At 38.4% G+C, this 14,916-nt stretch overlaps 2 protein-coding genes across 4 annotated transcripts in view; both read right to left on the bottom strand.

Annotated features, from left to right (window-relative positions):
• The window catches only part of LOC110159464 (hepatocyte growth factor activator), a 30,209-nt gene extending 21,662 nt beyond the window's left edge, over window positions 1–8,547 (bottom strand). The window contains exons 1-5 of one of the 3 annotated variants that reach the window (XM_055156424.1): window positions 8,201–8,547; window positions 8,079–8,127; window positions 7,727–7,820; window positions 2,078–2,151; window positions 1,188–1,328 (exon numbers count right to left, since the gene is read on the bottom strand). In XM_055156424.1, coding sequence (XP_055012399.1) covers window positions 1,188–1,328; window positions 2,078–2,151; window positions 7,727–7,820; window positions 8,079–8,127; window positions 8,201–8,251 — 409 coding nt within the window. In that variant the 5' untranslated portion in view covers window positions 8,252–8,547. The remainder of the gene's footprint in view (window positions 1–1,187; window positions 1,329–2,077; window positions 2,152–7,726; window positions 7,821–8,078; window positions 8,128–8,200) is intronic. The other 2 variants (XM_055156423.1, XM_020924022.2) reach the window with 2 other exon arrangements.
• A 1,769-nt stretch (window positions 8,548–10,316) lies between these two features.
• The window catches only part of rgs12a (regulator of G protein signaling 12a), a 41,580-nt gene continuing 36,980 nt past the window's right edge, over window positions 10,317–14,916 (bottom strand). Inside the window, exon 18 of the mRNA XM_020924023.2 lies at window positions 10,317–10,609. Within this exon, the coding sequence (XP_020779682.2) occupies window positions 10,317–10,609 (293 nt within the window). The remainder of the gene's footprint in view (window positions 10,610–14,916) is intronic.

Raw genomic sequence — 14,916 nt, 5'->3', positions numbered from 1 at the left:
TTTCACTGTGCGGTCACTGTCTGCTCCGTGTGTGTTTACGTGTGCTACGGGTGGTGCAGCTTTGTGGTTTACTGAAGTCGTGCTGGGACACCAGAGTGGATTCATGTATAGGGCGTTCTGGATTGTGGGGCACGCAGTTGTTTTTTGATGGGGTTGGAGGCTTAAGAGCGTGTCTAATAGCCCGGAAAATACGGTAATTACAGTTGGTTTTATTTGTCAAAAACAAATTGCAAATTTCTCTGGTCTCGACAAAATTTAAACATTTATATCAGGTTATAAGTGCTTCATTCTAGTCTAGAGGTATTGGCAGATCATTCCACTACTTTTAAGTCATTCTCTGATAGATTTAAGTGTTTATATCTTAAATTTTGGCCAAGCTTTTTTGCAGTGTACCGTATTTTCTGTGCTATTAGATGCGCTTTTAAGTCTCCAACCCCATCAAAAAACGACTGTACGCCCCACAATCCAGAGCGCCCTACACACGAATCCACTCGGGTGTCCCAGCACGACTTCAGTAAACTACAACCACTACAGCCGCACCAACCGCAGCACACGCAAAAACACACGAAGCAGACAGCGACCGCACAGCAGAAAACACCCACAGCCACACTCACTCCACACCGACAAGGAACGGAACGAAGGAACGAACCGAAAAAAGCGAGTGCAATGTGCCACTTCTAGACACAATTGAACAACTGAGTCACTGCGAACACACCAACAATCCAGCGGTCCCAGACAGCACCCTCCCTACACGCCACAACTGAACAAAGCCCAGAGTCACCGTGAACGCACCAAACAAAGTCCCACTGACCCATCCAACTGTTGTGTTTCTTTAAAGTCCGGTGCAGTTTATTTGTGAAAAAAGTCTGAAAATAGACCATTTAATGACGTTTTATAATCCAGAGCGCCTAATAGCCTGGAAAATACAGTACCTTGAAAAACAGGCATTCTGACTATCAGCTCTTCCCTCTCCACAGATCTAACCAGCAACTAACCACGATGATGGAAAGGCTTAATGCCATACTGTGAAACATTTCAGGCAAAGCAATAACATCTCCATGGAGAAAAGCAGGTGGCGGACTGTGCATTAGAAAAGTTACTGAGTATTACCCAGATCTAGTCAGTGTGTTTGTGAATAGGTCCCACATTGTAGCAGTTCATGATGCTGTACTGAACACTGTACTTACTCTGCTCACACAGTCGCCCGCTGTGGCTCTCGGGGCAGGTGCAGTCAAACTCCTGTCGCTGGATCACTGAGCACATACCTCCATTCTGACAGGGACCAGACAGACAGGGGCTCAGGTTTCTTCTGGGACCAGGGAGACCAACTACAAAATAATACACCAAAATGAAGTGTCAATTAGGTTTCAGATAATATCACAACATGCTCTGGACAGCTCATCATCAACATTCCCTGGAAGTGTGATGCGAACTACTATTAGACTTTAATTTAAGCTTTATTTTAACACAATCTGACCATAAATAAATGATTTAGCTGGTTTTCAGTTAGTCATTCACCATTTTTGTTGAACATCAAACTCTTAAACCGGACCATGAACGCTCAAATTGATCGCAGGCTCCTGAAAATGTGCTGTTTCAATCCATTTTGTGTTTTGTTTTTCTTTTTCTTGAGTCTTTATACAGACTTAAAACTTTGTTGACAGTGTTTGCTACTGTGTACATTGCTTCGCCATGGTAACTCCTAAACATTCCACCATTAGAGATACATGTAGAGCAGCCCAAAATGATGTTAGAGTAAGAAAAAAAACTTCACTTTTGTGTTTTTTCCAGGTAAGTACACATAACAATTACAAAACCCAAAATAATGAATACTGTTAAAATTCTGTCTTGTTACAAAAAATAGACTGGACCAGGTTAAAAATTTACGATTTGGATATTTCTAATGAAAATACCTGAAAAATACCTGAGCATTCATGGGTTTCAGCTTCCTGTTACACTCAACATTTTAGTACCTTTCCATTCTAAAGATGTATTTTATTTGAAATTATTAATCACTATGGCAACTGTCCTATTTTTTTTTTATCATTCTTCAAACCATGGATTTTAGAGTTCTTACCCCCAGGTTTTTGTCTCTCTTGTACACAGAAACCAAATTTCCGGTCACGGTCAAAATTATGAGTCAGAGAACACCTGTGAAAATGAGAAATGTAAAATCCAATTATTATTCACTGTAATTTCTTTTATAAGAATTCCTTGCAGCCCTCTTCCAGCTTCCACAATAATGACAATGTGACAATGATCTAATGCCGCAAACTCCCAGAGACGTCCAGAGTTGTGTTACTGTAAAAAAAGTGTAGGTGGAAAACAGGCGTTTGGCCATGTGCACAAGTACTGGCACTGCTTCAACTTGCAACTTCCAGAGAACAGCTCACATACCTTCCACTTGTATCTAACATCTCAACTATTTATGTCAAAATCAGAAGTGGAAATGTTACTGCTCTGATTGGAATGTTCCACAGTGTGACATTAAAACAGATCTACCTTACATTTTGTTCAATTACAGGTGGTTTTACAGCTCAAAAATCCGCAGAAAAACAGGCATTCTGACTGTGAGCGAGGGGTTGCTTCTCCACAGATCTGACTTGTAACTTGGTGTAGTTTCCATGAAGATAGTCTCCATGAAGATAGAAAGGCTTAATGTCATGCTGTGAAACATTCCAGACAAGAAATAACATCTCCATGGAGAAAAGTGGACCCTACTTTACATAAGTCAGTTTTAAAGTGGATACTTTTTACTTTCACATCACTAGATTTGAGAACATATTTCTGCACTTTCTACTCCTCTGCATTTTTGTAGTGGAGTAGAAAGTGTTTGAGACCTTCTGAAACGTCTGAGGAGTTTGTTTTTAACACATTTTTGAGCAAAGAAAACTATACAAATAAAACAGCTAGAAAAGAGATTATCGATTCAACTGTTTCTCTTGAACAAAATTCAAATTTACTTTAAGGTGCATTGTGTAACTTTTCTGGTGGACGGCTCTTCAAATACGTTACTCCATGGAGATGTTATTGCTTTGTCTGGAATGTGTCACAGTATGGCATTAAGCCTTTCCAAATTAGACCAAGTGGCAGGTCAGATCTGTGGAGAAGCAACCCTACAACATCTAGGAATTTTTGAGCTATAAAACCACCTGTAATTGAATAAACATAAGGTAGAGCTGTTTAATGTCACACTGTGGAACATTCCAGGGAAAGCAATGACATCTCCATTGAAACAAGCAAGTAACAGATCCCCAATCAAAAAGTTACATAGTGCAAAACTGAGTACTTTAGCCACCTCTGTGTACAAGGACTGGCCCTGCTTCAACTTCAGAGAACAGCTCAAATACTTTCCACTTGTATCTAACATCACAACTATTTATTTGAAAACTAATAAATATGTCCTGGAATACGTAAAAAAAAAACAAAAAAACATGACTTTGCTATTGACACCAGAAAATCTTTAGTGTAATTCTAACATTGAGCAATTTGGGAACTGCGTGACAAACGACAATGATTTACATAGTTGGTTACAAACTAGGTCTGACAAGTATTGCGATTTAGATTTGTGACATGTTTCAAAAGTAAGATTCGAAGTAGCAAAACTGAAGTATGAACTGACACTAATAGAAGAATTGCGTGTATTTCAGGACATGTTTGTAGAGGTCTAATTAGGTACAAGAGATTTCTATTTAAAAATGTTAGGGGCATATCTTCTTAATAACTGCAGCCTTTATGATTTGAGAACTGTGCAAGTCAAACTGAGATTTAGATTTCATTATATACTGCACAGTTTAAAGTACAAGATCCAGTTGGGCATTGTTAATAAAACAAGACACTGCAGGTGAATAGGGAAAAGTCTTGAATTAAAGATATCAATTTGAAACTTCTGCTGTAATTTACTCACATACACACATTGTAAAAAAATGTATCATGTTGTTCTTCATGTGGGACATCTCAAAGAAATGTTTTGCTTCATTTTGTTGCAATGTTAGATACTACAAAATATACACAGGAGATTTGGGATTTAGTATTTGAGTAAACTGGATCTGAATTTAAAAATATATATATATATCAATGTTCGACTAACTTTTTGGAGTTGAAACTTGAACAAATCAGACTTGGATATCAAAAATCCTTTACAGTACATTTCATCACAATCCTGTTACATACAAGAGTGTAAAGTGTAGGTGCTACTTTAAGGAGTGATCCTTATGTCCCTTAGCCAGGCCGGTGCCACGTAGTGCCTCCGCTCAATTTCATTTCTCTCCAGTGACTAGGTCAGGAGTTAGAATACACTAGACAGTTTGCAAGAACACCAGAAGTGGAAGAGCTCGGGCACCAACCATTCAGCGCCATAGATTCTGTGTTGGCAAAGATTCCAGAGATCGAGGATTTAAAGCCGGTGTGGTAGGATTTTGACCCCGCGGTGAGGTGACCCCGGGGTCAACATACCATATAGTATTTTGACCCTGGGGTCAGAATCCTATTATGGTATGTTGACCCCCCCATAGAATACTGACCCCCTTGAAATGATGAAAATCTATATTTTATTAATAAAGAACTTGAATTCTATAGAAAAACTTTGAATATTAATACTATATCTGCAAATTAAAACACTGACATATTTAATCCCTCAATATGTTTATTATAGTTATTATGATATAAAGTAAGAAATAATGTTAGTTGAATATTGACAATGATCTATTAGGATCATTAAAGGAGGATAAAGGATGTCAAAATCCTGTAGCTATAGAAATCTGACCCCCCAATATGTTTATTATAGTCAGATACTTTCAAGTGGCTCACCTACATATGTTACATGTACACAAAATACCAAGTCGCTATCCATTAAAACATTCCTTAAAATACCTTAAAAGACAGTGAATATGTAGCAATATATAATAAAAGTAAATTCCATGAGAAATAATGATCATATAAGTAAGAAGAAAGAAAAAAGTAAGGGGAGTCAAAATCCTTTGGGGGGGGGGGGGCATTTTACTATAGCAGTATGCTGACCCCAGGGTCAATATACTATGGGGGTCAAAATACTATCTCACAGCAGAACAAAGAGAATGTTTGGTGAATTTTATCAAGGGAAAAGACGTTATTGTTCTTCTTCCTACAGGATTTGGGAAAAGCTTAATATACCAGTTAGTCCTGTTAGTGGGGCATTACATTCGTCACGACAAAATAGTAGCGACTGGTTAAATTTTAAAAAGTACCCGCCTACAGTTGAGAGAACGAATTCTAATGCTGCGAGGTCAGACGGTTTCTACAAAGTGAATCAGGCTATATGTCCCTATGGAAGAAAAGCATATTTAGAGCAGCCTTTAGTGTTGTTTCCACAGGAGAGCTTGTATGTTAAGAGACCAAACTTCATTTACTCTCCACTCACTTGCTCAACTTTGCGGTTACAGGGCGACCACTGCACCACAGATCACTGCTGCTTGCCTGTTGCCTGGATCCATTGTGACCCTGAACTATAATTAGCTTCACCCGGGCTGCTCCCTGTGTGCATGAATTACCCAGAACAAAATGACTGTTATCGCTCTACTTACAACAAATGATCCAGACACACCTACCTCTATCCCGCTATTATCCCCTCATTTATCATAATGCTTTTTCTCTCCACACTTAAATCTTGAGGTTTTGAGATTCATTGAAAGTGATCTTAAACGGATTAAAATGTATTTGAAAAAAGTTCGGATTTGGCAGAGCAGTCTATAATGAGTTAAGCATCTGTGTGTGGTTAAACAAGAAAACTATTACTAATGTTAAGTCATTGTTTTTGTTACAGGTCCCATATTACACCAAATTGACTCTTGTGAGCTTTTAACCATTTTATAATCCTTTTACTGCCCCAAAAACATACCAGGATTTGTGTTTTGTTTCATTCCCACATGTTTGAATAATCCTTTATTATTAGTCTGTCTACTTCTGCAAAGCTCAAAATGCTCTGTTCCACCTTGTGATGTCACGAAGCTTTAGTTTTTATGTTAACAGCAACAGTTAACCTTTTACCTTTTATTCAACAAAGCTTGGCAATTTCAGGGCTGAAATTATCCAAATGATTCTAATGAAGGTGTATATAGAGTGAAGCACTTCCTGTTTTACCACATGACATCACAAGGTGGAACAGAGTGTTATCAGTTTGAGAGAGGAATTCAGAATAAATATGCAGGATTTTTGTGTTAAACATGAGTGAATGAAACAAACACAACTCTGGGTATGTTTCTGATGAGGAAACAACATTATAACATAGATCAGGAAATAGCGTAATATGGGCCCTTTAAGTTTAGTTCTTTTCATGGAGCAAATTACATTTAGTTTGTTTTAATACAACACATGATTCAAGTTTACAAGCAACAAATAACTTAAGGCTTGTGGATGTAAAAAGAAGACAAAATGAAAGTTTTAGATTTAAATCTTTTACCAAAATATAATAATCAAAATATAAATGAAAATGCATGACAATAGGTGGTGGACCCTTCATTAGAAAAGTTATATATTGTATCTTTAAGCACAAGTCAAATGTACAAAACATCAATAAAGAAAATAATTGGGCTTACTACGCAATGTGTAATCACAGTGCTATGCAACTTTAATTAATTATCTCTTAATGTGTTTATTTAGCTTCTAAGCAAAAGTTGTTTTTTTTCTTTTTTCAATGTTTGGCTTCCCATTTATTTGTAGTTCCAGCTCATTAGTCTTTAGTCATTGGTCAGTTTATTTCTTTTTTACCATTTGATATTTTTGTTATTTTTGCAATTAAAATGTGTATCATCTAAAAAAAAAGAAAGAAAAATATGCACAACTTATTATGTGAATTATGTGTATAATCATTGTATATTAATCACTGTTTTTACAAGCTACTTTTGTCTGTGTGTCTCAAAATGTCTCAGCCCTGTCCCACACCCAACCTCAGACCTCACAGATGAACTGGTACAGGAAAAAAACTGATGTGAGTGCATCAAAAACTGGATAAAACTGAAGATTTAAGAACAATATTAATGCAGTGAAAAGTCCTAGTCTGCAGAATTGACTCATGTTAGCTTTAAGTCATGTTAAAATGTTACCTCTTCAAAAACAGACCCAGAGTAGTGTTATGTTTCGATCACAGTGACCCCTTATTATTAGTCTGTCTGCATCTCTAAAGCTCAAAATGCTCTGTTCCACCTTGTGATGTCATGAAGCGATAGTTTTCAAGTTAACAGCTCCTTCTACTTTTCAGCAGAGATTGACAATTGGAATGGCTGAAATTATCCAAATGATTCTAGTGAAGATGTATGGAGTTTAAACTGTGGGGTGCCAGTTGTTGTGTCCTTAGGCAAGGCACTTCACCCACATTGCCTAGTATGAAAGTGGTATGTGTGTGAGTGTTGGTGGTGGTTGGAGGGGCTGATGGCACAGATTGGCAGCCTCGCTTCCATCAGTTTGCCCCAGGGCAGCTGTGTAGTAGCAGTGTACAGTAGTAGCTCACCACCACCGGGTATAGAATGAATGAATAATGTTCTGTAAAGTGTCTTTGGATGTCCAAAAAGCACTATACAAAACTGATGCATTATTATCATTATTATTAAACACAGTGGAGCACTTCCTGTAGTACCATGACATCACAAGGTGAAACAGAGTGTTTTCTGTTTGAGAGAAGAACACAGTCTAAATACATAGGGTTTGTGTTAAACGTGTGAATGAAACAAAACAGAACTCCAGGTGGACTCACCAGGGCCTGGAGGACAGGACAGTGATGCAGTGGTGATGAATGCGTCCTCCCTGACGAAATGGGAATTTACACTGTTTCCCTGTTGTAGTAAAAACTGCCACAAAGAGACTTCCTTAGTTATGTTAAAAACAGTTGATTTAAACTTGATACAGAAACAAGAACAAGTACAAATGCTGCTGAATTTAATAGACACCTCATATGTGCTCTTTACTTTACATGCAGACATAGTTTAGAATGTTGTTATAGAAAAATGGCACAAAAAAACTTTAATTTAGATTTTTTTCTCCACACACTAACGTTACCTGACAATAACAGACAACTTAAGGTGTATAAAGAGTGTTGCACAGCTCACCTTTGCTGCTGGGATCGGGCGCCTCTTTTAAACTGGATGTCAACAAACGCTAAAGCAAAACACAACCTGAGTTCTCGTTTATCTTAACAGAAAAAAAAAAAAAAAGTTAATCTTAAACTCACCGCGTGTGCATTCATCACGTAGGACAGAAGCAGAAGAGTTACGTAAAGCATGATCGCCCCGTGCTCGTTCACGGACGCTTCCTGGAGCACGTCTATACGTACGTGTGTCACGTTATATCTGTGAGGTGGAGAGCGCTCTGCCGGCGCGTGGACATAGGAAACGTGGGAAACTCTGCAAGTTTGATCCTGTCCTGTGTAATATCAAGCGCTATTGTGTAAACTCGCTGCGTCATTTAGGCTGGTCTATGGTGAGGCATCTTCAGCTGGAGCGCACCTTCACGCGACGGACGCCCACGGCCGCGCTCACCGCAGCCACACGAGCCGCGGACAGAGCTCAGGAGAAGTCCCCCGAAGTGGAGGCGGGACACCGGAGCAATCCTCCCCTCCTCCGCCCTGTGCGGGTTTTCCTGGTCAAACAACGCTGATGTAAACACAGGTATTCTGGGACCTGGGCCTATTCATACTTATGGAAAAGATGGGCCCGTTGGATTAGGCCTATGGACTATAGGCCCAGCTATTTATATGAGCCCACAGCCACGTGCAACTTGTTGTTTCACTGTATATCTTTTATGGTCTTGTTTATTGTAATTTCCAGTCCCTTGTTGCTTCCTACAAACCTCCTACATTCAAGTATAAAGTATGATCCTGCAAAGTACTAGAGTAGTCTGTAGTCTGTTTCACTAGCAACACTGTTTTAGTACTGAAAAACAGTTTGCGAAGTTGAAATAATGTGCACAGGTCTCTGAGGGACTTATTTGAACCTTCATCAGAGAAGAAATCACTTTGTAACCAGTGGAGAGGAAATGAACAGCTCCACTTTGGAGTTTAGTGCTAATTTAAGGACCACGGTTAACCACCACCAGAGCTGAGAGTTGTCAGCATTCCAGCAGTGACATGCTGCGTCAAGACAAACCCTAATCTAACTGCTCATTTTCAACAGCTGTAATAATCTCTCTTCAGATGTGCTGCTGCTAAAAATATTAGAGGAGCTCTGGCCCACAGAGCGTGCACATGGCAACAGACCTGCAGGTGAGAGCAGCTTACCTACAGCAGGATTATTGTTAATTATTGACAATATTAACAGACATTTTTATAGCAGTTTACTTAGTCTTGAGAATGTGCACAGCAGGACATTAGCAGGGTGAACTCAAAAAAGTATGAGACTTAATGAGGTTTGTTTCAGTTACAACCATTGAAGCTCTTTAATGAACAACAGTTTGAACAACCTGCAGCCACAGAAACAGGAAGAACAGGCAATAAAAGTACCACCAGGAATTCATAAGACAAAATATCAAGAAAGTAGTTAAATATCCAAGAAATTTTGAATCCTTCATGAGTCCAAGGAAAAATAAACCAATAAAATAGTACCACTTTGACAAAGGCATACTTTATAAAATGAACCATAATACGAGCTGTCATTTTAAAGCTACACTATGTAACTTTTCTGGTGGATTGTTTGCTTTTTTTGGAATCCACACTATGGCATTAAATTTAAACTTAATGTATCGTCATGGAGATAAACAAATGATAGCAACAGGACCCACTCACAATAAGAATGTGTTTTTAAATAAATGGAAGATAAATTAGTTTAACGGTAAACTGTGGAACAGTCTAGGCAAATCACAATCATCTCCAAGGAGACAAACACGCACCCCACGAGAAAAGAAAAGTTACATAGTGGAACTTTTAGAACAATACTAAATCAAATGTACTTGGAAGACTTACTAGAACGACTCAGAATTTGACAGTCTTCAATACAACTTAATATTCCCAAAATAATCTAGGATTTTTTATAAAGTATGCCTCATTGAAATCTGTATAGCAAAGATATCAAACACAAATTTCAAGCTTCTTCTATGGTTGTCCTTGTCTTATTCTGGCTCATAAAATTACTAAACAATATCAAAACAAAACACTGAAGGCTCCAGATTACAGCCAAAACTATAAATCAACATGTTTACACCAAGAATCTGTAACAAATATACAATACCTAATACTATAATCATTTTTGGAGTTGAAATGTTCAGTTTTTTACATGCAGCCCATAGTTTTGAGTCACCCTCTTTCTTAAACAGTGCCATAGGCTTTTAAAAGTGCAACAGTAGTTTAATTCCCTTTAGACGATTGTGGCCTTGTACATTTCTGTCTTGCAGTCTTGTCCCTCTGGAGGATTGCGTCCGTTTTGGGGCATCTGAGCGCTCCTCATTTTGCTCTGGCACTGGCGCAGTTCGGCCACGTATCCCTGGAAACTCAAGCTGAGCTCCGAGTCCTCGCCCTGGGACGTGGACTCGGCGGCGCCCCCTTCCTCCAGGTGTACACCCTCCACGTCCATCACCTCCGCAGGCGACGGGGCCTGGTCCACCTTGATCATGGGAGACTTGGAGTTTGAGCTCGTGTCAGTCTCACAGTCTGTGGAGAAACAAAGAAATTCAAGTTATAAGTTAGTTGTTTGCATTATACATTATACTCAGTTGCGTTGTGTAACTTTTCAGCTGGAAGGTCTGTCAAATACTTTTCTCCATGGAGATGTTTGTCTGAAATGTTTCACAGTATGGCATTAAACCTTTCTATCTTTATGGAGACCAAACCAGATGAGGTTACAGGTCAGATCTGTGGAGAGTCGACTCCACTCATATCAAAGCGCCTGTTTTTCTAGGTGTTTTTGAGCTATAAAACCACCTGTGATTGAATAAATGTAAGGTAGAACTGTTTAATGTCATACTGTGGAACATTTCAGAGAGAACAGTGACCATAGAAACAAGGTGATAGACCCCCAACCAAAAAGTTACTTAGTGCACCTTTAATGAATACCGTATTTTCTAGGATATTAGGGGCACTCTTAAGCCTCCAACCCCATCATAAAACAACTGCGCACCCCACAATCCAGAGCGCCCTATACATGAATCCACTCGGGTGTCCCAGCACGACTTCAGTAAACTACAAAGCCGCAGCGCACGCAGACACACACGAACGGAGGAACGAACCGAAAAAGCAAGTGCAATGTGCCACTTCTAGACACAACTGAACAACTGAGTCACTGTGAACACGCCAACAATCCAGCGGTCCCAGACAGCACCCTCCCTACACGCCACAACTGAACAAAGCCCAGAGTCACCGTGAACGCGTCAAACAAAGTCCCACTGACCCATCCAACTGTTGTGTTTCATTTAAAGTCCAGGGCGGTTTATTTATGAAACGAGTTAAAAAATAGACCATTTAATGACAGTGTGTATAGTGCAGAAAAAAATCTAAAAAGGAAATTATTCTGAAATCTTAAAAGCCATTGCAGTAAGAAAAGCGCATTAAAAATAATACATGTGTTGCAAAATGAAGAAGAATTAGAACCGTTTCCATGGTGATTAACAAGGAACTATAGTCTCCACTCTTACAATTACAAAAAAGGTTTCACAATCACAAATGAACATGTTTTGCGTGTAATACGTATAAGGGATTTATACAAGTTCCTCTTATTCTCAGTATATGGACAGCTCATGTCTGTTGTGAAATTTCAGAACCTCCAGAATTCCCTCAATGAGCTGCAGAGACTGCACTAGCACTGGTTCATGATTGGCTACAAGTGCTTTGTCAGAAATAATAGTAAAAAAATAAAAAAATAAATAAGATGACATAAACAGAGCAACAATCACTTTGAATAAAAATGGTAAGGTTCTATTCGTTTACACTCATTCAGGAAATTCAACAATCCCAAAGTTTTAGTAGAAGTCTGGGTGTCCACTCCACGTTAGAAACATTTCATTACTTTACTTTTCTTTTCTTTACTTCGACAAAACCCTGATACGTGTGAATCTTGAGCAGCTGGTGCCCCTCTCTGTGTGGGTGCAGAATCAACAGTGACTTCCTGTGGACAGCTGTGAAGTTCCAAAACAAACTGACTCAAAACTACAACTGCTCCAGGTCTGTAAAGTCAAGACAAGTGACTAATCCTAAACACGACGTCACGCACTTATTGATATTTTGCAGCTGACGTCATCAACATTATCCGGGGGTGTAGCTGTAGGCACTGCTCTGTCTGAAGCTCTGTTACTCAAGTTAGACTTAACCTGAGCTTTATTTTAACATATTTTCAACATTACTAAAAGCTAAACAGGACCATGAACGCTCGTTTTGATCACAGGCTCCTGAAAATGTTTTGTTTAAATCCATTTTGTGTTTTTTGTAGTTTTCAGATTATCTTAAAATGCTTTTGACAGTGTTTGCTAATGTGTACGTTGTGTCTCCATGGTAACTGATGAACATTGCACCGTAGAGATACACAGGACACCCCTGACGTGATGTCACTGCACAGTATCGCTCAGTTTCAGATGTTATCACAACACTCTATGGTCCAACATTATTCAACACAGATGGGGTCAGTTAAAATTGTAATTGTTAAAATGCAGATTTCTGTTTCTGTAACAAAGAAAAAGCAAAGCAGAGGTGAGACTTGCAAGTCGTGAATTGGACTTGAGTCACTATTTTTAGGACTTGAGACTTGACTTGATAAAATGGACTAAGACTTGGAACTCGACTTGGACTTGAAGGTCAGTGACTTGGGACTTGACTCAGACTTGTGGCCTGTGACTTGAGAAGACTTGATGCTTCTCCTAAAAAAATGTTTTTAGAAAATATTTTTTATTTACAGTTGATAAATGCGGTGCTGAATTTTCTACAATGAACAATACATGATGTAACTACAGTACATACAATGCAATACGGAGGGATCTATATAGAACATTCTTACTATTCTGACCGTAATGATTCATACTAAGATCTTCTCAAAACATTGAAAAAGTAAAAATACAATTTCTACAACTCCATGATCATGACTTTTTAAGTACAATTTAGTTTAAAATTCATATAAATTGCAAAAATCTAAGCTATATTTTGTACTTTGAAACTCAAAGCAGATGACTTGGACTTGACTTGGACTTATGGGCCAGTGACTTGAGACTCGACTTTCCTGTATTTGACTTGGGACTTGACTCTGTCTTGAGCTCAAAGACTTGAGACTTGCAAAACAAAGACTTGGTTCCATCCCTGAAACAAAGTTAATGGGTCTAGTCACAAAAGTACGAGATGTAGTCAATAGCAAAAGTATTTGCTTCTGCCTCCATCTGGGAGTATGACTTCATCACAGTCTAGAAACTGAAAACCACCAATCCATGAGTTTCACAATGTTTCATGATCAGGACGGTTGCCATAGCAATTAACTACAACATAAAAGATAAAAGTACCACCAGGAATTCATCAGACACAATATGAAGAAAATAGTTAAATACTCAAGAAATGCTGAATCCAAAGAAAAATAAACCAACAAAATAGGCATACGAGATGTCATTTTAAAGCCACACTTCGTAACTTTTCTGATTGCGTGGAATCCACACTATGGCTTTAAACTTTAAATCTACTGCCAGTGTCACTTCAACGGGTCACACTCACAATAAGAATGCATGTTTTTAAGGTAGTTTTAAATAAATGAAAATAAATTTGTTAAAAGCTATACTGTGGAACATTCCAGGCTCAGCAAAATCATCTTCAAGGAGACAAACAAGCAGCCCACAGTATCTTTGGAATGGGGGAAAAAGCCCATAGAATATTGCTTATGAAAGTGAGCTAAAACTCCAAAATACATTATAGTACACACCTCTCCTCAAAGCTTATAAGACGTAAACATCTGACATTTTTGCTGCAACACTGTTTTTTTCGTTTTTTTTTATTTGAACTCCATGACCACAGTGACTCTAAACACAGGGGCCCGGTGACTCAAACTGCCACAAACTAACGCAGAGTGATTCAGTGAGACATAAACACAAATGCAAGGAGTCCAACCGCTGACCCTGCAAGGAAAATGTCACTAAATACGTCGCTGCAATCCATAAGTGAACTTCAAATACTGTTAAGAGTAACAATGGGCTTATCTGCCTGGACATTGTTTTGACAGGAAGTAAAATGGGACAGTACACAGCGGTCTAATAAAAGTCACAGCTTCAATATTTGGTTTGTGATGCTAGATTATGCACTTACTGGTGAATGAAAAAAGAGGTGCTTATATACTTTTAGGGTTAACTTTTAATAGAAAGCAATGCTGTTTATATGTGTTATATGATTAAAAATACTCAAATTTGCAATATAACTTTGCAAAATCAGCAGGAAGAGAAGTATACGTTACATGTACATATAATATTTTGGGTAGGTGGGTAGAGAAGCCAAAGAGTAACATTACTTGAATGTAAAATTTCTCAAGAAAAAGTACAAAGTATTGGTTTGAAATGTACTCACATTAGAGTACTTGTATGAATTACTGTAATGTCTGACTTACATTTTTGAAATTATTATAACTGTATGGAAAAAACAATAAACAATGGTCAAAACTGAGTATTTTCAAAGTACATGGTGAAAAAATGAACTCAATAAATAAACTAAACTAAAGCCTAAATCGTATTTTAAAGGTGCACTACTTGTCTCCATGGGGATGTTATGGCTTTGCTGAGAATGTTCCAGAGTGTGGCATTAAATGTATTTATCTTATTCAAATATGGATGTTTACATTGCCACAAAAATACACTGCATTTTTGCTGTGAACAGGCTGACCTCTCCATAGATCTGACTAGTAACTTGGTCTGTTGGCGCTGTCTGCTTGTGGAGATGGACATGGATGTAATGCCATATTGTGTAAAATTTCAAGCAACACAGTATCATCTCCATGGAGACAAGCA

This window comes from Boleophthalmus pectinirostris, unplaced genomic scaffold (assembly GCF_026225935.1).
Source record: "Boleophthalmus pectinirostris isolate CB_2022bp ecotype Guang Dong unplaced genomic scaffold, ASM2622593v1 HiC_scaffold_20, whole genome shotgun sequence".
NCBI classification, from domain to species: Eukaryota; Metazoa; Chordata; class Actinopteri; order Gobiiformes; family Gobiidae; genus Boleophthalmus; species Boleophthalmus pectinirostris.
This window is presented reverse-complemented; position numbering and strand designations above follow the sequence as displayed.